At 35.8% G+C, this 24,324-nt stretch overlaps 1 protein-coding gene across 3 annotated transcripts in view; it reads left to right on the top strand.

The window, feature by feature from the left end:
• Positions 1-24,324, top strand: part of CDK17 (cyclin dependent kinase 17) — a 90,748-nt gene that overhangs the window by 32,044 nt on the left and 34,380 nt on the right. The window contains exons 2-4 of one of the 3 annotated variants that reach the window (XM_051784064.1): positions 6,707-6,855; positions 11,335-11,373; positions 18,991-19,155. In XM_051784064.1, coding sequence (XP_051640024.1) covers positions 6,738-6,855; positions 11,335-11,373; positions 18,991-19,155 — 322 coding nt within the window. In that variant the 5' untranslated portion in view covers positions 6,707-6,737. Of the gene's footprint in view, positions 1-6,706; positions 6,856-11,334; positions 11,374-18,990; positions 19,156-24,324 lie in introns of those variants that run through there. The other 2 variants (XM_051784065.1, XM_051784066.1) reach the window with 2 other exon arrangements.

The following is a 24,324-nucleotide window of genomic DNA, read 5'->3' as shown; positions in this document are numbered from 1 at the left end:
CATTTGTAGTAGAAATTGTGAGCTGTAAATTTATAATGATTAGCCACAGAAAACTAATTTTTTATGACTGCCTTCATTTTGTCTGCAGTCTTAACAGTTACAAAGATTTTTTTTCTTGGGTTGAGCTCTCACTTGGTGGTTAATTTCCAGGCAGGCCACCATAAAGTTTCCTCAACAGCTTTCCCTCTTAATGAATTTTTATTTTAAAAGAAAAAGGCCAAACTGTTTTTTTTATCTTGTTTAGAAACTTGTGCCCCTCTTCTTTGCTTATCCAAATCGGGTGTTGCTTTAGGTTTTTTTGGCTTATATTGTTCTAGTGTCTTTGTTGTGTCTCGATGCTTGATTCAAGAATATTGAAGTAAGTTGAAAACTTGTCATTGCCTTAGCTCTCATGTTGTAAATAAAACTTTCTTGTTAGCACAACAAGAAGCAAATGTGGAATACTCTGGTCGTGGGAGTTCAGATGCTTACAGGACGGGTGGTGCTGGGCTGAGAGCTGCTGGAGTTTGGGAGAAAGATCTTCAGTATGAGATTCTTTGATTTGATGCCTGAATTGTAATGGGGGGGGGGAAGGCAAGCCTTGAAAATCATGCTTGTTGTTGACAAAATTGCTCAGGCTCACAAAAGATTGCAGATGCTTTTCAGTCTTAGAACCAACATTGTCTTCCGCTCAATTTTCTTCCAAAAACTTGCTGGTTTGCAAGACTGAGGAAAATTGTCCTAGAGGTGATGGCTGCAACATTGTAAATATGTTACTAAAATAATCTCAGTATTAGGGAATAGCAAGCTTTCTGTGCACAGCTTCTTTTTTTATAATATTTTTTCCTGAATGCTGCATTAAGGCTTAATACTTACTAATCAAAGCTCATAAAATTACAGATATTGCTTTTGGTTTCCACTGCTCACTTATCTTCCAGGATCTAAAGTTCTGTGGCTCTCTGGTAGTATTTATGCTACATCCATGCATACATAGTTTTTGCCTTTCCCTTCAATAGAAAAAGGACTTTCAATTTATGGATCTGACAGCAACTGCAAGAAGCTTTACCAGTCAGCTCATTTGTTTTGTTGGCTTAAATGTCAGCCAATTTAACCAGACTCATACTGTGTTTTTTAACTTGGCACTTGAGAGAACAGAGCCTTTGATAATTAGCATGGAGTTATTAATCAGTACAATCTATCTAATCTAGGGAGATCTATCAAATAGTATGTCTCTGGTGATTTTGGTGTTTGGTATGGCTTGAATCTGTGTGGTAGAGAATACATGTCTATATTGTAAAGAATGTAGACTTGTAATGAGTACCTGAGTAAAGTTTTTTGAGTCCAGAGAAAGAAGCATAGAATATGAAAAAAGGACTGCAAGATTTGACCCTGTTGGCAGATTTGGTGGTTTTGTTTTTTTTGTTCTTTTAAATTCTATACCAGTAGTTAAATATGCCTATCATAATGATCAGTATGCTTTTTAACTTAAAGGATTAATTAAAAAGAAGCCAAAACTCCTTCTATTAATTTCTGTCCTTCGCTACTCTTTAAAGGCAAAGGGATTGGGTGGGGGGGTGAAGATACAGAAAAGTATTCACAGGCTAAATTAAATTAGAACAGGGTAATTTCCATATATTTCCTCTGTTTGCAATGGTTCTTCCAGTTGATGATCTAGATCAGGAGCTGAATATAGATGCTCTCATTCCCTTTGTGAGGAGCCTCTTTGCCTACATTACCTAGTAAAACTATCCTCAAGATAAGAAGTTAACCTTTGTGAGTACCTTTCTACCTCCAGTTTTGAGTAATTGTTTGGCTGTGATTCTATAAGTACATAAAAAGGAGCTTCACCTCAAAAGTTTAGTTCCATATTGGATATTGTTTTATTCATAAGAAAAAGGCTATGAGGGTACTTTTGCCCTTTTAGCACTTGGGAGGTCAAACTAAGCTGTGATATTTGACTTCACAGTTTTTTCTTTCATCAGTAACAAAGGCCTTGTTTGTCAGATGTTTATCTGTACAGTGTCAGTTCTTTGACCCAATGCAGCATAAAGCTAATAACTTTTTAAGTAGCTGTGTTCCTGACAATAGAGTCTAATTGCTGGGTCTGGTGTTGTTTCTAAAGACCAGAGGTAGAAAAATGCAGTAGAAAATTTTCTTCATTGAAGTGAACAAATGTAAGTTGAAACAAATACAAAGAACAGATGCAATGACTAAGATGCTGTATTTATAATCCTTTCTTGTAGAGTAGAATTGTGATTGTAAGGAAGTGTGAATTTTATGAGCATTTAAACTGATGGTTCATGATCTTGGATAAATTATCTGTATACTTCTCATTAGTGTAATTAATAGTTTGCTCTATATTTGATGTGCAACATGCTGATGTGATCAATAGTTTTGTTTTTCTAATTCAGGTAGATCAAGAACAGTTTATTAAATATAAATTACTTGATAGAAAGCTGGTTTTCTTTTTAGAATTCTTTTTTCCTTGACAGGTGTTTCCTGTTCCTGTTTTTAATTAATATCGTTTGCAGCACTTTAAGCTTTTCCGACCACGCTTTCTGACACAAGGAGTTCATATGGTGTGCTGTTACCTGCTTTCTTTGATGTCTTCTGCCTGTGGCTTTAGTTTGCTAACCTCCTTAGTGACCATGCTGCATCCATGCTGTTGCTCATGCTGTTAGGTAGGGTTTCTGATCCTCTCCTTTCCTCCCCACTTCAGCTGTCATCTTACAGGTGAGTTTTCCGGAACAAGAACTGCCTTTGGATGTTTGGAAAACACCTATTGCCTTGTAAAGCAGCTTGTAAAAGCAGTCAGATAGCAACTTCAGTGTGTATCTAAGTTGGAAAGTACTTTTATAGTGTTTGATTTCTATGTAGATGTATCTTAATGCAATATAACTTCTGGAAGCAGAAGAGTCAGCACTTAGACTGATGCGAAGCTTGTTGAAGTTGAAGGACAGGTTCCCTTTGACTTCAAAGGGCTTTGAATCAACAGAATCGTAGTAATCTTGGTATTTGTGATCCTCCTGAAATAAACTAAAATTTAAGCTGTTAAATAACTTAATTTTGAACATTTTAGCTGAATTTTTTTAAACTTACAGGGATTAAGCACACGTGTTAATTGTGTGAAGGTCTTATGCATTCCTTTTTTCATTATGAAGGTACCAAGGGTCTGGGAGATTGAAGGAAGTGGTAGGGTTTTTTGAGGATTTAGCCATTGGCAGTCTAAGACCTCTGATTTTTGGTGAATATACGAGTGCGGCATCTGGTTGAGTTACTTCTTTTGGAATCAAAATGCTTTAATGTCTGTCTGCTATATAGCCAGGGTGTTGTGAACATCTGTGTGTGCTGAATGTGAAGTGCTATACTATAGGCATTGTGGGAAGGATTGGTCTGATTCAGAGAAGGTGAGCCAGAACCCATATGTTTAAATCTGATCTTAACCTGGATGATTTAAAAACTGGAGTTTGTTTTCAGAACTGTGTTATAAAGATCACATTTAGAGACTTTGGGTTCAAAACAGGGGTTTAAGACTATTGAAGGCAAATGAGTTAATGACAGTGTTGGAAAACAGAAAATGTAAATTTTGGCATTTTTTTCAAGGATTAACTTCTGTTGCTTTTAAAGACAAAAAGACCAATTTTTCAGGGTTATACTGCAGATCTTTTGTAAGAAGCGGCAGTTCCTTTGATACATTGTTGCTTCCTTCATTTCATATCATATCAGTATAAGGATTGAACAGTCTTTGCCAGCTTTTGTGGGTTGTATCAGATAGTATCATATGAGATTGCTTGTCCTCATTCTGTCTGCAGAAGACTAGAATTTGCCTTAGTTGCATTCAAGTGTATGCATCTATCTGCTATGACATCTAAAATATTTGATTTGCATATTATGTATTCAGAGTAGGTAAATTTACAGAATAGAACAGTCAAGCTGTGGTTTCTATTCTAGAACTAAATATAAAAATAACAGTATATTCTTCTCACAATTTTTAAGAATTTGGAGAAACATCATGAGTCTTATTACATCTAATCATTGCTATTACATGTCTGTTACTAATCGAGTAATTCTAGTTTGGATTTAAATTAGATTTACTGTTAAAAGGAGGTAAGTATGCATCTGCTATGAATTGGTGAAAATGAGTGTCAGACAATTTCCCTCCAGTTTTGTTAAACTGAATTAAAAAGGACTTTTCTGCAAAATTGCTGTCATTTTAAAGAAACAGTGCTAGCTTTGGATTGTATAGGTGACATTTTCAAAGCTCCATTCACTGATATCTGGTCTCAAACTACCAAGACTTAGCAGGCTCTACAACTTAGGCTGTGAGAATGAAGAAGTCAAAAAGATAGGACGTTTCCAAGTGCTCGATACTAGTCACTTCTCCTTCCATTCTTTTTTCCCCCCTCTCCTTTACAAATCTGGATTAGCAAGAATACTGGTGCTTTAAGGGAGGAAAATTTGGTTTCATTTCTGTGAGCATCTTTTCCTTTATAAAAACAGAATTACATTTCAGTAGAAGGAAGCATTCACTCACATGTACGTTCCCACTCCTTATTCCTTTTTACTGTTAAATTCTTGGAAAATCAAGCTGTGAACTTAATCAGAATCCTAGCTGCTCCACGAAACATTCCTTTAACAGGAGAAATGTTGTAACTATAGTTAACAAAATACTTGCTTTTTTATTAGCTTGAGATTTAGAATGTCTCTTAGATTTTCTAATCCACCCATCTGTTAATTTATATGTAATATTCTTCAGCAGTAGACCTTCTTTTTAATTAAAAAATTGTGTAAGCTTAAATACTTGCAGAATCAAAATCCAGGAACAGCCTGTTTCCCTATAAAGGCACCTGGTTTTTTGGTTACTGCCCAAGTGGAAAATTGGAAAGAAATTGTTGTGCTGTCAAGTAGCTTTAGGGTATTACATAGCTAAAAATTGCATGTATCTTTTTGAGAATAATACATGTAGGAAAATGCAGGTTTCAAAGAAAATTGTGGGAGAATTGAGAAAACTACATATAAATGCTGTGTCCTTCCAAATATTTTACAAAACTGGGTTTTTAAGAGAAACAGGAACCGTTGTTTTTGGAAAGTTAAATGCAGAAATAAAACCGTTTCAAGTAAGGTCTTTAAAGCTGGTCCTGAACAGGAGAATTAAATGTTCCCCTTGGAATGTTTTCTGAATGCAGGTTTTTAACAATAAGCATATCCTGCTTTTGAGCAAAATTACTTATACTAAGGCATGGCTTTATTGCACATACAGTAGTGCATTAAAGGGGCAGTTTGGAAACTGCTGTCTTAACTGTATCTCCATCGGTATATTTTATTTCCTATATATCTGTACCCAGTGCCCCACTGTTTCTGTTTATACTAACTGTGGTTGTCTGAGATGTTACCGTTTTGTAATCCACCTCTTTCCCCTTGGATGCAGCTGTTGCTTTGCCAATGATTTTACTGTTCATCTCAGACTTTGGAGCTCATATCCCAAAGGTCTTCTTTTATCCATACCTAATGTGTTTTTTTCTGTCCTAAGCAATCTAGTGTTGTGATAGTTCAGTCTATGTATGCATTCTCCTACCACCCGCAGCCACTTCCAGGTTTGTTCCACCACTTTGTTTTCCTTTTTATTATGGAGCATCTAAACAAAGAGTAAGTTCCACAGTTGAAATGTGTATGCTTAAGGGAATGCTGTCAATACAATAAATGTAGATTTGTGGCATACTACTTCCTGCATTTCTCTGTTTAAAGGAGAACATCGAGGAAAATATGATTTTGTATGTGAATTATGCATTTTGTAGTGCAAAAAAGCTGATGGAAGGGAAAAAATATATGAGCTCAGACTTAAACCTATGCTCTGCTTGTGTCGGACACTGCACATGTGAATCTTGGAGGTTGTGAGCAGATGAACAAGTTACTGTGAAATAACATCAAGGGTGAATTGTCCATATAGACTAAGGAGGGACTCATGCCTCTTGTCATGCAAGGTCAAACATATGGCACACCACAAAGTTCACTTACCAGCTTAGACTTGTGGCAACATGTTTATTGACCTGGACCTTTTGTTATTATGGCTTGTTAGTTTATCACTATCGATGGAGAAAGTGCCTTCTGCTTTGTTCCCACTTTAGTCTTACCGCTCAGCTTCAGAGAAATACCTGTTTTAGTCAACACTGTCAGGCCCTGGCTGTCTTATTTCCGTAGGTGGGATCAGGTTTGAGAATTGCTTTTGTGTTTAAGGCTTTCAGCGTTGTCCCCTTCCTCCTTTTGTGAAAAGGGCAAAATACAGAGAAGTTCAGTAAGTTATCATCATAAACAAATGGGCTTAAAAAGAGAAGGTTACAGCCTCTTTCTGCTCAGTGGATTTGGTGGAAGAGGCTGTGGAGAAGGTGATGGAGCACACGCTCATCGAGTTTTCAGATGACAGTTTGTTTTATTATCAGACTGTAAAACTAGTGATCACATTAGCTGTTTTGTTTTTTTTAAAAAACACAAAGATTCTCATTTTCCCAAACAGAAATAAAAATTGCAAAAGTGTGTGGGCATCTGCCTCTCAAGACATTCTTCTTCCATCCAGTAGAGTAATCTTACTTTAAGGATATTGTTTTAAGGATAACTTGGATATTGCCTATATTTTCTGTAAGCCTTCCTGCATTTTTATGTCAGGCAATTAAATTTCATTTTCTGCTTAAATAATTTTTTCTCACTTTTTGTTGTTTATTTTTGTTTTCAGGCTTCCTTAAGCCAGACTTAATATTGATAGAATGAAAAAATTTAAGAGGAGACTTTCCTTAACCTTGCGGGGAAGCCAGACCATTGATGAATCACTGTCTGAGCTGGCAGAACAAATGACAATTGAAGAAAACAGCAGCAAAGATAACGGTAAGCATGTCTTTCACTTTGTAGAAAATGTAAGAATTTTGTCAAGTGAGTGTTGCTGGGGTTTATTTTAGTTTTCATAGCTGCAGGGACTTCCTTCCTAACCATTTCTTTTGGTTTATCTTATATTCAACTGCCCTGGTTATTTCAACAGGTTGATATTTATCAAAATATCAATAAATATACAATATTTATCAAAAATATCAAAACAGCTATTTATCAAAAGCTACCTAAATTTATCTTTTTATGTCATGCGCAGCAAGGCTCACAGATGCTCTTTCAGTAAACAAACCCATTGTATGAATTTACTGGGTCTCATATCAGCTCATATGGCTTCAAACTGAGTCTTTTCTCAAAATCATTATTTAGTAATATGATTGATACTAATTGCTTAAGTATTATACATAAAACTGTTTTCCTTCCCATTGGTGGTGCAGGGCACTAGTCTGAATTCTGTCATCTCTTCACGTCTCTCAGTCGTACTTCTCTTCACCAATATCAGGGTGACTAGAAACATTCAGGATAACCAGCTTGCCCCTGTGTATCTTACAGAAGTCTTTGGCTGATCCCATAAACATACTAGCTGCTGTAAAGTCCACATTAATGATGATACAGCTTTTGAATGCAGTCTGCTGTAATAATGACTGGAAGGGGTTTTGTTGCTTGTTCTGTTTCCTGGGCTGAAGCATTTAAGTCATCTTCAGTGCTGACTATTTTTTACTCTGCCGACATCTAAGATTTTTCTCAATTAGCAAGTGGTCTGAATTTTATTTTTCCCCCACTTCACAGCAATAAATAATTCTGAATTTTCTCACTGAAAACTGACAGGGCCGGGAAATTTGAGCAGAGGTAGAGGCAATGGAATTTGCCTTGCAGACATTTAAAACCCCATTCTAGATAAGTTGCATACCAAGGTTTTGGAAGTTGTATTTACCTTTGGCAAAACAAAGTTAGTTATGTTTTTCATTTTTGCCCTTAATCCCTGGTATATTCGTGCTTTTGTCCTGTTTTTATCATGGGCCTTGCCCAGTATTTTGGGAAACAAGGTTTATTACAACTTTTTATGTGTTGATACAACAGGTCTGCTCTGAAAGCAACAATTACAGTATTTTTACGCTGATATCTACTAAGTCCTTTCTGAGGCACTGGGTTGTCCCACATGATTTTATTTGTATTCACCTTAGTTACTGATGCATATTTTCTTCAGACCTGTATATACTTCTGCAAGATTGATTTCATTATGTAAATAAGTGCTAAGAAAACTGTTTTCACACTAAGAAATAAGCATTGTTACCAGCATCAGTGAATGTAGTGGACTGAGTTGCTGAATTGATTCATTTGAAAACTGAATTCAGGAAGAATAAAAGCATTTTACTTTAAACTGGACCATGTTCTGGCTGTCAGCTCAGGAGACAGAGAACACAATAACTTGTTTACAGAAATGTGAGCTTATGCCATCTTAAACCATGTGTGAATCCATTTGCGGCTTGTAATATTTATCTGAGAATTATCCCAAAGAGCAATACTTAGATGTCTTCTCCATGCTTGTTGCCAAACTGTGACAAGCAACTTCTCAGCAGATACTTAAAGTGATAAAAATACAATTCAAGAAAATATTTCTAATTGCAAATTTTTTATTTAGCTTTTAGTACTCCTTTTATTTTGCTTTCCATGTTATTTAATTGCCCAAAAGGAACTTCATATGCTAATATTATGATACATTATATGCTATGCTTATACATGCAGAATGTTGTTGATGCCTTAGTAGAGTCTTTTTGGATGCATTCACGGTGTTGTTGGTCTCTTGAAAGAAGAAGAAATATATACTGTACTTTTGTGTGTAATCTTTACTCATCATTTTCTGTCACTAAAAAAAGTTTCACTGACACTTGCTACCTTTTTTGGATTCTTACAGAATGCATTTATTAGTATCTGTCCTATCTTTGATCTTGCAGAGATGAACAGGATACTACATTATGAATTTTTATTTTCCTTTATTTTTCCTTTTCAACCCTACTTTTCTTAGGAAGTAGGGTTGGAAAATGCTTACTAGTCTTGCTTTTGTAAAGGAAGCTCTAACTTTCCCACAGATGAAGATATTTTGGAAAGAGTAGGGTTTGGGCACTGAAAAGTGCTGGAAAAACAGTCAAGTAATGAGTTGTCTCTTTTGGTGAAAGATAAGTTTAGTAGAGAACATAGCCTGGAAAAAAAATCCTTCAGTGGGCATTTAAAAAAATTGCTTAAAAAGGATTGCTTAAATGAGGATGGTTTGCCTTGGCATCTTATAAAATCAGAGTGGTAAGAAGCCTGTACTAACTCTAAATATCCTGCTGGGACATATGAGAGGATGTAGTCTCTTGAAGAATATTTTATAAAGTGATAGCTGCATTAAGATCTTGAAAGTGCATCCCTTACTGCGATGGTGCTGGTCTCAGAAGGCAGGAGTAACCGTCTCCTTAGTTCTGCTTTTAGGAACAAACAACTCCTTTACCTTGTGGAACAGAGAAACCCAAATGTGCCCAGTTTACAGGCTTTGAATCTGCTCTTAAAGAAACTTTAAAAGCACAGTTTAAAAACTTTAAAAGGCATGCCAGTGTCTTGATCTACAGAGAATCAAAGCCAGGGATACAAATAGCCTTCAGAAAGTGGTTCTTCATATATGCTTTATTTTCAAGCATTAGTACATCATCAACTTGAGAAGTGAGAGTTGAAGGGCATTGCAACTGTGCATTTTATGCCAGAAGTCAAGGCTAGACCCTGAACACTGAAGACCTTTACAGCAGCATTTTGTTCCGGTGTTGTTGTCCAATTTTGTTTTATTTTTTTTCTTTCTGGCAAATTGCTCATCTTGTCTCCTGTCATTCCATGCTGATGGCTGCGTTCACTGAAGGTTATAATTTTATACATGCTAGCTTTTTTCCTTCCTAGGAAACAGCTGTGTTAATGGACTGTAGAGATTGTAGGGACTAAGTCCGTAGAAAATCACATTGTGCTGACCTAGAATCCACGCTCATGTCCTTCTGATTTTCACGTACATACCCCGTAAAATCTTTAAAATAAAGTTCCAGTTCAGTGCTGCCATTCCAGGTGTAGATCACTTGTACATAGTACCAGGGACCTTTCCTCATGATCACCCTTTTGCAATAACCCGTGTTGTTCAGTCCCCTGTCAAATGTTTCTTCTCCCAAACAATTGCCTGTGATTTCAAATAACTGTTGCTCCCATCCAGAGGCCCACTTTGTCATTAGCTCCAGCTCTGAGTGGGTTGTTTCAAGACTGAAAGAACAGTACTCCTAATGCAGAACAAATTGTCCCATTTGTAGTTCACAGACATAAAAATAGATACATAACTTTTCATTTCTTTGCAGTACATTGATACCATTGAATCAGCTAACCTTTTGTATGCAATCTCATTTCATACACATACTCCTTCATCATGTGATGTCACTACAATCTCAGTATGCATCACTCATCCATGAGCAGCAAAATGGGATTAGCAGGGATCAACCCACATTGTTCAATGCAGTAGCACAGACCTATTGCACTGAATGTAGAATAACCATTAGTTTTGGGGGTTTTTTAACACCATCAAATTATTTAGTGACCAGAAACCTATATATAATTAAATCTTCCTTACAAATTATGTTCATCATAATTGGCTTCTGGGTGAGGAAGCATTGCCAAATCATATGCATAAACCATAAAAATAAAGTGACCAGTGAAATGCATAATAATACATCTGAAGCCTTATGAACTGTGGACTGTATGAAGTATACTTCGGGCTAACCTTTTAGCTAAGTACAAAAGCTTTTCATGGTCTCTGATGTTTCAACATATAAAATCAATTAGGTGGATTTGTTGTTTATTTTTCATTCTGCCATATTTTCATTCAGCATACTAACAATGTGCCGGCTTGCTTTTTTAATTCTAGGTTCTACCTTAATATATGTATTCAGATTAATATTAAAAATACTAAATGGTAATTTGTAGAAGTTGATGACTAAATTTGCTCCTGAAATTTTTCTTTGCCAATGACATACTAATATAATTTGGCTAGAAGTAATATCCAAATCATGCATATTTCAAGCCCAATTCAGTGTAAAATTTATGCAAATACTTTAAATACATATGCTCTCTAATAAAAGCAGAAAATGTGGCTATATTGCCTAATGTTATGAATTGCATTATCACAAACTCCAAGCATGCTTTTAATAATAATTGCAAGACGTGTTCCAAAATATGTCCACAGCTCTTACATTTATATGTAAGTAACTTGGAAAGCATTCTATTTTGTCAAGTTTTGTTTTTATATATAGATAAATACACATGCACATAATAAGCAAAACAAGTGAAATTCTGATAGAAATGGCTATATGAATTTGTAGAATAATATTTATCCCCATTTAGTCTGTTTTAGCTCGGTGATGTGATCATAGGATCCATTCTCACGAACACTTGCATAATTTTTTTGTAATTTTACAGGTGTGAGTAATAATGGAAGGATCAACTACGGTAAAGTGCGTAAGTGTTTTTTAGGTTTAAGGCATTAATGACTAGTTAATACTCTGATAAGAGGGGTGAATGTTTATAAAAATTGACACATTGCAATACTGTCTCGGAACATCCAAATGCCTTTGTAGCTGTAATCATGTCGTCTCATTAACAGAGCTGAGAAACTCCCATTCCATCTGCTTTGTGTGATTCCTTGAGCGTGGAAGTAAAACAGTGTGTTGCAACATATTTTCGAGACAATGTTCTTGAATTGAAAATATAAGCATAGAAATGCTTACTGGTAATAAATCAGTACATTTTTTCTGTTGATGTTGGAGGAAAGTATCAGTATAAAAATGTGGGGGGTGGGAGGGAAAAAATCCCCAGAATTGCTAGAACTCATTCGAGAGCTACAGATTACTGCAAGTCACTGACAGTTGTCACAGCTAAACACTGCACCTTGGACTGTCCTTTGCACCGTGCTGACAGTGTTTTTATTATAGTCTGTATGTACCCTTCTGTGCTATGGTATACATCCATTTTTATTATTACTGTTCAGTGTGGTTTCTCCATCCCACGTACACTGCACAACATAGTGTTCTTCTCTTTCTGTTTTGTTTCTTCCCACAAAATGTAGAGGCTCTGTTCATGTGTGGAAGTGCTTATGAAGTGAAATGAGCATGAAAATTCAGTGCCTGAAAGCATGCTGCAGAAACTCATAGTCTTGGAGGGCTATGTGTAGGTCTTGTCCACTCATAATTGTTCTCCTTCACAAGTAGAATACAGATTTGGCAGGAGAACGTGATGCTTAGATGCAGAAGTGGACTCTCTAAATACACCAAATTTCTGTTAGCTCACTCTGTAGGCTCACTGGTGTATATGTAGAGATTTGTTCTCAAATGGTGCTCAGATGGAGTTTCTAAGTACAGAAAAGTAAAACACACGTAACTAGCCAACACAATTTATTTCTGAAAGTAGGGCAAAAAGGAGCCGGATCCTCTGTTTCCTGGTTTGGTTGGCAGCGTGGTCTCACAGATGTTTGCATTGGGAGTTACAGGGTAACTGTGTGTGTGGATGCAAGGATAGAGGCCAGGGATGCTTGTATCTTGGCTATGATGCTGACTCACATTAATTTAAATTGTAGCTAAAACAGTTTTCTGAAGGATTTGGTGTAGTGTGATGCCTTCTGCAGTTACGATTTTAAACTGATGGTTTGCTATGCTTATATGATTTGAGGTACAGAACTGCCATGCCTGTGTTCCAGTGCAGATCTGATGAACAAAAATACTGCCTGAGAATTATTTTCTAAACACTGTGAAATACGTAAATCTCAAAGGCAGGTTTTTGGCTTTGAATATATTTCACTTGATTGTAATCTTTGTCTTGGTATCCAGACCAGAGGGAAAACCTCACTGCATGTGAAGTCAGCTTTGAAAGGCTTTTTTTAGTGGTTTTTTTTTTAGATGGCTTGATCTCATTCCTTGCGTTGCATATTATCTCTTGGTTTTGTAGTTTAAACAGAAGCCTTGGAAAAATGTCTGCCCTTTTTGTCCCAAATTAAAAAATAAAGTTTACAGGACATTACAGTGCCATTTTAGTAATTGATGTACTTCATTTCTCATCGAAGGTTGAAGACCATGTTTCTCTGGGTTTCTGTCAGCATATTTCTTCAAATGTGCTGCCAAATATTTTTTGCCCTGTGTCGTCCAAGTGAAGAATATTTGCTCTGGACATGACTGCTGCACTCAGATGGATAACTCTGAGCAATGGGAGGAATCCCTTGAGGTTTTGCTAAGTTTTTAATATTTTAATAGTCAATAGTTCAGAGGTTTCATCTTATTATTTAATGAATAAATACTATTTTAAGTGATATTGAGTGGTTGCTCTGGTTTTAGAGTGACTTAATGTTTTCCTGGGTATCACATATTGGAGCCCAAGGAAACAATCCCATAAAATAATGTATAAATACACAGTATTTTGTAGTGTTCGTCATCCAGCTCCTTGAGAGTACATATATAGAAAACGTATTGCTGCTTTGAGTTATTTAAATATAACTTATATGGGAGCTGTCACCTGCAATCAAGTAATTTTACTGAGTGGATCTGACTGCCTTATAGCAGTATGATTAAGTATTGTACAGTGCAGCATGCCAACTCTAAAATGTCAGAAATTCACCTGCTTACATTCTACACTTTCTGAAGAAATAAAGAGCTTCTTGACAACAGCTTCTTCAACAGTTTGTTCAAAATATTTTGTATTTTCAGTAAAAAAAAAAATCAGTTTTTATTGCTGAGACACATGTAAAAATTGAGTAATTATTAACAGAGCATACATTCAGATCAGTTAAGTGAATGTTTAGTAGATGATGCCAAAATATGATTAAGCTCTATGACAGTGGCATTTGAGAGACCTATATAAATAATCTTAAATGGTTGTCATAATGCATCACAAGCTTCATGAATGCAAGGCTGTTTAGAGAATGAATATTTAGTTTCACAAATGTAGATTTTTGACACTTTTTCATTCTCTATCAAAATGGAAAATTAAAAAAAAAACAGCCTTGGAAGTTTTCTGGAGCAAGGGTGAGGTCAAGGTGGGTGGAAAAGAAACTATGTAGAATCCTGACCTATAAAAACCGGTAGCGGATTCTTGGGACATTTACTGAGATTTTGTTATAGTTGAGCCAGTCCAGAGTCAAGTTGCAGCTAAGAGTGGTGAGTGAGGTTCTGCCCCCACCTTTCTGCCAGCACCCGCTCTGTGTACTCCATGGTGATCTAGTTCTAAAACCTAAATCAAAATTACACTTCTTTTCTGTGGGAGGAGGACCTTGAGCTACATTTTAGGTAGCAGCAGTGAATTGTGGCAGGCTTACTGTCACCCAGAGTTCCTCCTTACTTAGAATACGGAACATGCCTGGGTTCAGTCCCCATTCTGTACCCAAATCAGCAATCAAATTCTGTGTCTCCAGTATCACTTGATTAGAAAAAACTCCAGTTGTGTACTTTATTTGTATGAAGTTAAAATACATATTTATGTATTTGTATGGTTTCCATGTCCAGAATGGATAACGGTTATGGAATAGAATATTTTTTTGCAGACTTAATCAGCTCTGTCAGAGATGTTTGATTTAAGGGATAATGTCGTGCTGTATGACAGGTGATTTTGGTTCTTTATTAAAGCTAGCTGAAGCAAATATCATTCCAAAATTTAGGCAGTGAAATCTGAAAACCAGCTTGGTCTTTTTGTCACATAATAGAGATACTCATGGGACATAAAAAAAAGAAAGAGGTAGTTGAGTATGTGGTATTACATATTCATAAAATGTGTTTTAAAATGCATTTACATTCCTAATGAAAACACTTTCTTTCTTTAATCCACCAGCTGACTGATGTGTGACAGTATGTCAGTTGCTGAGGCCTTGCCAAGAAATGCCAGGCAATTCTGCAGGCTCTCTGGAGCTTAGATTAAGTAAATCCAGTTAAGTAAATCCAGCACAGGAAAGAAAGTGGTAGTGTAGGTCTTTGTTCTTATAGATGGACAAGGAAAAGAAATATCATGGATTTATTGAAAAATTGCTTAACTCAGGAGTAATTTCAGGTCAGGCTTTATGGTTAATTTAAATTGCAGTTAAAGGAAAAATCTTTATGAAATACTTGGTTTTAGCTAATTCCTCAGACAGGCTACTTAGTAGTTATATACACCAATGTTTTACTTGATTCTGGCAGTTCTCATAATTATGAAGTAATAAAAGACAGTTCCACTTATGTTAAAACATGAATTTATGTAATTTCATAACTGAAAGATTTCAGTGTCTCATTTGAGTTATTTTCTGGGGTTTTTTGTTTGTTAGCCTTAGTGTTGGCATTATTTCAAACTTAGCAAAGCAGTGGTACCTTACTGGGTACTGTATTTTCTTAAAGTATATGTGTGTATTCTGAAACAAATCAGTAACATGGTCTAGCAACTCTTACAAGGTTAATAAACCAGGCTTGGTTGTATTTTATACAGTGTTGTCTTTGGATAGTGCTGTTGTATTTATTTTGGGTCATGCTAATAGTAACGGAAGTTTGAGTGATAGAAAGTGAGAAATACAAGACAATTATCCAAATGAAATAAATGGTCAGCTCAGCATTCACCAGACTTGAAAATCGAGTAATACAACACTGCCTAATCACCATGCATTGCCCAGTCTTCAACCTTGCTGAAGGTGTACACTTAAGATAACATGAACATGGCATTAAAAAAAGGGTGTGTATGTTTTTATAGATATAAAATTAATGTTTATATAGATATAAAATATTTTTAATTGTAAAAAGTGTTCAGAGACTTTGAAAATAAATACATATGGTCATCCTGTACATCAGTATAACACATAATTTATGATACATAATTTATATTCTCATTGAGAATGTTAACTTTGTCCGCACTTAAAGACTAGATTTGTGTGATAGCTTAGTAGGCTGCATAAGAAATGTAAGAGTTGAAATGGCATTTCTTGAAAGATGAGTCAAAGATCTCATGATTTTTTAGACAAAATAGGAAGAGAATATAATAACAACCAACGAAATACAGTTTAAAAAGAACCACTGAGAAGTCCCTGCTTCAACTTCTTTCCATATCAGTTTGGAATTACAAATTATAGAGCAGGGTAAGGAAAAAGAGCTAGAGATAAATAATTAACAAGACCCTTGCTGGAATGGTTGTGGCAGCGAGAGCCAAAACAAGTGAACTGCCCAGGTGCTGCGGAAGTCTTATGCTGTAAGGACAGCTGGAGTTCTACCTGTCTGTTCTCCAGTCTCTGAGGATGACATTTGAGGGCAAGTCTAAGATTAGAGCTCAAAATATAACATCATTTCCCCAGAGAACTGTACTGGTTTCTAGTTCAGAGCCTCCGTGAACTAGGCAAGTCTCTGTGTGGTTAGTAACCCTGAGCAGATTTCTTGTTCCGTCTCCCCTTGAGCCTTGTAAGTTCTGACAGTTGTAGCCTCCTGTGGTGAGGAAACACCACAGACTGCGTGGTGTGAAGAATCATTTTGTGTGCCATTTGCAACCTGCCACAGCTGGCTCTTTCACTACCCTCCCTCTTGTGCTGAAGGAGGTGGTGGATGCAGCTGAGTCCTAAGTGCCCTCTTCAGTCCTCTACAAAGTCTGTGGGTTGTATCATATTTCTACTGGTTTAATCTATATGAGAGAGGAAGACCAGACTGTGTATGATACACTTGCACAGTGAATTTTCTGTTGTTTTTTTACTCCCCTTTTAATTTCCATCATTCATTTTGACTGTGGCTGAATATTTAAGCAACAGCAGCATGAAAATACCTGCTGTGCTGCTGGAGACACCTCCATCATGTCAGCTAAGCCTTTGAGTGGTTACTTAGTACAGTGACACTAAGCTAAGGAATGTTTGTGAGTTTTATATAGGGAACCATTTTTTTAAAGGCAAATCAAACCTATAATCACAGAGATAAAATTATAGGAAGCAGATTATAGATGTATATAGTATATGCATTTAACTTTTACAGTGTCATGTGGAATAAGTAATAGATTCCATTAAAAAAAAATTATGAGGAATTTGCTACCTGCTGCCCTAGGATAAACATGCTGTTGAAGGAACACAAGAAGGAAGCTTATACCATGCTTAAGTCAAAAGGGATGATGCAAAATATTAGAAATGTAAATAAGCATTTGGGACAGAGATGTGCAGAGTTTTGAAGACCCTGATTATACTTCATGAGGATATACATGGATGTGTGGTGAAGTTTTCATCATGTTCACCTACTTTGAAGCTGTATTTATGAAGGATGGTAACTGAAGGATGCAGGCAGGTTTATAAGTGCTGACATGTCCTTTCACATTTGGTTTTCTGCCTGCAGCATGGTTTTTTTCCAGGGTTTTTTGTCGTTGTTGTGTTGGTTTTTTTCTGCAGCAGCTGAGTTAGTCTTTTCTTGGTGTTTCTTTTTGGTTTTTTTGTGTTTGGTTTTTTTTTTTTGTCTCACTGTGTTATGCATGTTTATTTGCAAAAATCCGTTGCACAATTATTTCTTAAAGTCACTGCCCTGTCCTTGGATAGTTCTGTGTACTTCTGTCTCTTTGCTTCAGACTAGTCATAGTAATATATGCACAAGGTTTTTGTATATGTGGGGAGAGAGTGGGTTCCCATCAGGATCCTGCTTTTATTAGAATAATAGGTATTTCTTGCTGCTATTTTCCTTCACCATTGAAATTCTGCTTTCCATACAAAATTTTCTCCTAGCTATATTGTTCTTCTTACCTTATTTTGGAAGAGAAAGCAAGATTTTGGGGTCCCTGCATGTGGGAATATAAGTTGGGATGATGAAATGGCATCCCAGACTACTCCCTGTCCCAGTAAGCATGAGTGGAGTTCTGAGAAGATCCTGTCTGTGCTACACTCTGGGAGCAGTGGCTCCAGTGACACCTTGGTGGGTGCTGCTCTGTTCAGTAGCACTACTTGTGCTGAGGTTGCTCAATGCGCGGCTGCTGCGTTTTCTGTCTTCTGAATAGTTCCAAACAACACAAATCTGTAATGTTAATAAGAATCAAATGATGGAAAAATAAAATCAATTGAATCACAAGTGGCTTTTGAGCATATCTTCTGGTCTTTACCCTAGTACAGGGACAGTGCTTGCATGTAGCTGCCAAATGACTCTGATCTCTTTTTCTGAAGTGAGAGTATTTCTCCTGTATTTTCTTGTATGAATGACTTCATTGGCGGTTCTGATAAATCCAGTTTTGTGACAGTCAATGCAAGCTGACATCTGTTCTGCTTCTTCTTGGGGTAAAAAAATCCTCTTGCGTTTTTACAGTTAGTCTGCTTCTAGTACCGTGTCAATCCTTTGAGTGCTAGTCCATGTGTGCACAGTCAGGTTACTGAGAGAACATGAACACTCTATTTCTGTGCACACTTGTAAATAAGGTTTTAAAATTTATAACATTTTATCTTTTTAGAAAGTGTTTATCAGTAATAATAACTTTTACAAAAATCTCAAAATCCTAGTTTTACGTCTTAAGTACTATGAACTGTCTGAAGTACAATCCAGTAGAAAGGCAAAATAACAAATCGAACACTTAATTTTTCTGATATCTTGTAAGTTAATAACTTTAATTATGACATGACAACTCTAGTAGGTATAGACAGGTATGTTTACTTCTAAGGACGCCCAATAGCAAGATCTTGCTACTAGTGACGCGAGAATTTTGAGAGGCAGAATGTTTGCAACGGCTTGCAGTTGAATTTGCTCATCATAGTTGATCTAACAGCTGTTCTGTTTAAATTATAGTAGATTCGACACTGTGCAGTAAGACAGTAGAAAATAATTACAGTGTTCTCATTTTCTTGAAGTTCTAAGACTGTATATTCAGCACATTTACTCATCCAGCATCAGAGTGACAGAATTTAATAAAATTAAATTTGCATAATACTTAATGCCATGTTTTATACTCATTTGTTAATAGAGAAATGGCAGTAGTATGATGGTCTACTGTTAGCATGAAAGATAATCTTAACAGACTGGTGATTTCCTGTTTAGTAACTGGTTTTTTTCTTTTTCTTTTTTTTTTCCTTCTGGCATGTTCCTGACACTCCTACTTGCTTGTGGCAATGAATATTTTGATCCTTGTGAATTGTAGAGCCTATTGTGAAGAATGGCAGGCCTCCAACATCTCACAGCATGCACTCGTTTCTCCACCAATACACGGGATCTTTCAAGAAGCCCCCTTTACGGAGACCACATAGCGTCATAGGGGGCAGCCTCGGCTCCTTCATGGCAATGCCCAGAAATGGGAGCAGATTAGGTAATTTCCTACATTGTTTGTTTAAATGAAGTTTTCTGTGAAAAGTAATGTTTGTATTGATTCTTAGGAAGAGAGATGATTATTCTAATGCTTTGATAAATCTCTGGGTATGCAGTAATTTTTTCAGGAATTGTTCGAGAATTTTGTTTTTGAGGCACTGAGTGTCTCCTAAGATTTTCAGGAAGAAAGCAATCAGAAGAACACACAGAAATCACTCATGAATTTTTGACAAGTTGCAATGTTACAAAAGTTACAAAATATTCTTTCTAAATACTTTGCAAGGAACCCGTATGTCCATCTCAATTAAGCATTGGCAAGAAGTACCATAAATGTAATATGTTAAAAATAGAGAATAATCATCTGATATGTGGAATTTTAAAAGAACTGGTGTATTACTTCACATTATTATAAGGAAAAAATGTTTTTTTCAGTGACAAATTAAGACCACTCAACTATAATTATCTTTTTGTTGTGCTCCCGAGGTATATTTGTGCCTCTGTAAAGCAAAAAAGTTGTGAAATATTTTCTCTTCTACAAGTAATTTGTCATGTTACTGCCTCCAGTCACCATTAATGTTTTACCCTGCTTTTATGTTATTTTAAATTATACTTAATTAATTGATTCTAGAAAATGAGAGCAAGTCACAGCTTAATTAGAATTTTATGATTTTTTCAATCTTCTGCCCTCCTTTAGAAGTGTGTGATAAACTGATCTTCAAGATTAAGCTATGAATCTTCAAGATAGTAGTCAAACCACTTATATCCTACTCTGCTGTAATATTATTCATCATTTTCAAAAACATGCCTTTTTACTGCTTGTGCTACTGTTCAGACTGAATCTGTCTTCTTCAACCTGTCCTCTTGAATTGACTACAGCAGCTGTCATCACACAAGAAAATGGGTATTAGTGTGCACAGTTTGACTGCTATATCAATTCCTGATTTCACTCAAGTACTGTACACAGTATTTTATTTTTTTTCATTTTTTCCAGGCCAGTCTTTAGTTAACTTGCCAAGAATCTAACAGGAAGGCAAAGTTTAAAAAAATTATTGTGTACTTAAATTTGTCAAACTAGATAAATATAAACTGTGTGCAGGAACAGCAGAGATGTTGTTGAGTACAGAGATGCTTGTACTCTTGTACTTGTGTGTTGACTTTACCATCATTCTCTTAAGATTTTGAAATGTAAATTTACCAGTGACTTATTCCTCTCCAGAATTTCACTTCCTCTTCACGAACTTCAAATGAGCTTTGCAAAAGGAAAATTCATACACAGAATCACAGAATATTCTGAGTTGGAAGGGATCCGCAAGGATCATCAAGATGAACTCTGAAGTGAATGTCCCATAACAGTTTTTGTTTTCATTTAATGATCCTTCAGTTTTCTCCAAAGCTTTATTTTTCATCTGAAAAAAATATACTAATATATAAGTATTGTGAAAGAATGACATTAGTTATATTTTTCTCAGATGATCACATTTTATAGGTGAACTATTGTTTAAATAGCATGCATGATTTGAATATGTTAGTCTGTACAAAGTATTATAATAGCATGTTTTAAATAGCTACAGATAGCTGTACAGTTTGTAATTTTGTCGAAGTAGTATGGGATAGATGCACAGAATGTATCATAGAATCACAGAATGGTTTGGGTTGGAAGATCACCTAGTCCCAACCTCCCTGGAGGTTGCCATGAGCAGGGACAACTTTCACTGGACCAGGTTCTTTATGTGTACATGAAACACCTCTTTTTGCTTTGGATATGATGATGCCATTTTTTTACTCCTTATTTGATGAAAATGTAAGCTACTTATACATGTTATACAGTGGTAGAAAACACAAGTACAAGTATATGCAAGCATAATTACTCTTTCTGCTCCTTTTTCCCATTTTTCCTCCTTTTGTTCCTGCCATGTTAGAATGGTTATTGCTCAGCAGGAAGCTGAGGTTTTGCCTGTTGGGATAATGACATCACAAATTAAACAAGTTAAATGTACTACTCTACATGAGTAGAGTATTTTCTTTGCTTTCTTCATCTATCCTCTTTTCTTTACAGTTTTTCCTTTATTTCATAGGTAGAAAAATACGGTCAGAGAGAGATCCTAGAAATATCACAAAGTGATGGCAATTAAAGGTTAAAAATTTTTTTAACCAATTATTTGGTTAAAAAAAACAGATGAAACTGAAACCTGCCACAAGTGCATCTTCATGGCTGCTTGTTTTTGAATAAGATTTTCAACGTAATTCATTGAAAAGCCAAGGAGTGTTTTGGAATTTTGTTAGCTTTTTGAGCATTGTGCTTGAGTTCCTGCAGTTGTGGTAACGTGTAAAATCCAAAAATACTTTAAAAAGAATTTCTACATGGAAACTCTCTTAGCTTTAGGTTTCATAAAATGCTGTATAAAGTAAAATTTTTTTAACTGTACCTCCGTTTAAAATTTGTTTAGTAGTTATTTAATTTAGTATTCAGTTATCAGGATATTTTTAAATAATATAGATGATTCCCAGGCCAAACTGTGAAACCACCGAATGAGGGTCTAGCTGAGGGATTTTTTTTAGTTCACTTGGATCTATACAGCTTCTACAGTCACGTACCTCTGGAAACATTTAACTACTACAGTCCATGATGAAGCCAGAGCTAATAAACTCTTTTTGGCCCTGACCTGGCTGAATGCAGAGCAAACCTGATTGTCCTTGTTCCATGCCTCTGGAGAGGCACCTGGAATGTGCAGAGCCACCTGAAGCTGACCCTCCTGGTGAACTGTAGTAACGACCAGGAGAGAGTTTATCCCTGCTTTTGCCAGTCGAGCTGATATAGTTGTGGAGAAGTTTTCATTGTCATAATTATTAAATGAAAGGAATGAGGTTCCCATACCGCTTTTGTAGTTCGATAACATTAACAGCAAAGGCAATTTCTATGGCCTTCCTCAATTTGAATCCTATTATTAGTGAAACTAATCTTAAAATGTAGTTACTTCATAGGAAAGTAAGCTTTGGAAAAGTGTGCCTTGGAAGGAATCCAATATGCAAGTCATGTGATTATTTTTGTAATAATTTGAGATAAGGTGGAAAGATCATACAGTCTGACTCAGTACTGACTAATTAGTGCCTTTGATTATGGCTCACTTGGAGGAGTTCTCCTTGGCTGCACTGTAGGTTCCCTGTATTAATTTCTTCTGTGATGTGTTCCTTGCACAGCCTGAAATGAGGACTTCCCTGAAATGAGGACAGCCTTTTCTGAATTGAGGACAGCCTTTTCCTTTAAATGTACTTCCATAGTTACCGTGTTACACTGTAGTCATCTACAGCTTTAATAAGATGTGTAGAGTACATTGAAATAAACACCTGTGTAAGAGAATGACTTCAATATTCAGTGAAAGCAGTTCAATACATTATTGAATGTTTAAAACCTCAGAAGACCATTGCAAGTAGGTTCTGATGCAGAAGAACTTATCTATAGAAAAGCTTAGTGAAATTAAGGAAATATTTGCATGATTTTTGTCAGTGCTTAATCAAATGTCATCATGCACCTGTGTAAAAATTATTAAAATGTCTAGGTTAATGCCTTAGTCTGGGGTTTATGCTATTAAAATAATGAACATAAGGCTCTACTTATGCCTTTTTACTTCAATAAAATAAAAAGATGAATTTATATTAGATGATGACACAGTCAAATTATTCTTAAAAAGCTTAAAATTATATCTATTTAGAAAATAATTAAAACATCTGCAAACCCTTACAGATAAGAGCAGTTGGGTATTTAGCCCATTGGAAACTCAGGCATGCACTTAATGATGCATTTTTGGATGCTACAACCAGTATCCTGCTTAAGCCTGCTTGGTTATGGGTATGTAGCTTATCCAGACTTACCAGAATTAATCAAATCACAACAGTATTCAAAATCATCATCTTATATAAGTCTGAAATACTGCATTTTTAGACTTGTGTGGTACAAACCACTTTGTCTTCACATTCCTGACATATAAAGAGCAGAATCTCCTTGCAGCTACATTTTTTGTCCCAAATGTATGAGTTTGTGTTACTAGTTCTTGAAATAGTCCTTAGTTGTGTGTCATTACATAGGTAATCTTCTTAGTAGAATTACCTTTGTCAGCTGGAGTGCTCTTTGTAGTTCTGCACATTGCATTTTGAACTGCCCTTTTTTTATAGTAACTTTGTAATACGGATGCTTTTGTGAATTGAACATGAAAAGTATGACAGAATCAGTCCCCTAATTACTTTTTAATAAGTGTCAGTCTTTTTAAAAAAGGAAATTATGTAATTGCTCCATGGTTTAAAATACATGTTTTTAAATACAGTCTTTTATTTTGTGGAATTGCTGCGATAACTGTCTCTTACCTAGCTTCCATAAAGAAAATAGACTTTGGGGCCCAATCAATGGGCTTGTGCTAACATGAGGATAAATAACTTGGGGAACAGTTGTCAGTAGGTGCTACACTTCATTTTACAAACAGAATCTCGAAAGCTGTAATTGAAAAGAGGATATTTATTAAATAACTGATACTGTGAATGTGCTCTTTACCAGATACAACAGCACTGTCATAACAGCTTTGCTGCAAATAATGTTTTCAATGATGCTTTTATATTACTAAAAATAATTTCCCACCATTTGTTAGAGATTTTTAAAAATACAGCTGTCAAGTCACTACAGAGGGTAAGAGAGATTTCTTAGCGATTTTGTCTGCTTAGCTTAAAGGTAAGGCTGATCTTTAGTAACCACTTTCTGGAAATCTCTTCCTGTGGTTCAAACTACTATGCTTTTAGAAGCATTGATGAATATTTACCTTGTTTGAAACCAAAAGATTGCTTCTTATTATGTAAGGAGTGCAGGTTAATTTTTCTTATTCAGTCCAAATCTGAGCATGACATGCACAGAAAATTCTAACGCAGTGTGGATTTTTAATCAAATCCAATATAAATCCACATCACTGCTGGAAAATATGCTTTGTGCATGAGATGCATGCTTAGTTTGTGTGTTTAATTGCAGTATTTTGTGTTAAAATATGTGTTGCTAATTCCTTATGAGTTAATCTTTCTTTTTATATCCATTCTATTTTCTGTAAAAGGAAATTCTTTGCACTGAAGAAGAATTTGTTCCTTTGAAGTCTACATGATTCTGTGTGAGACAAACTAGACAAGTGAAGATGTG

The sequence above is a fragment of the Manacus candei genome, unplaced genomic scaffold (assembly GCF_025592945.1).
Source record: "Manacus candei isolate 608988 ecotype Guabito, Panama unplaced genomic scaffold, ASM2559294v1 h1tg000018l, whole genome shotgun sequence".
Taxonomy (NCBI): domain Eukaryota; kingdom Metazoa; phylum Chordata; class Aves; order Passeriformes; family Pipridae; genus Manacus; species Manacus candei.
The sequence above is the reverse complement of the archived record's forward strand: the minus strand, read 5'-3'. Positions and strand labels throughout refer to the sequence as shown.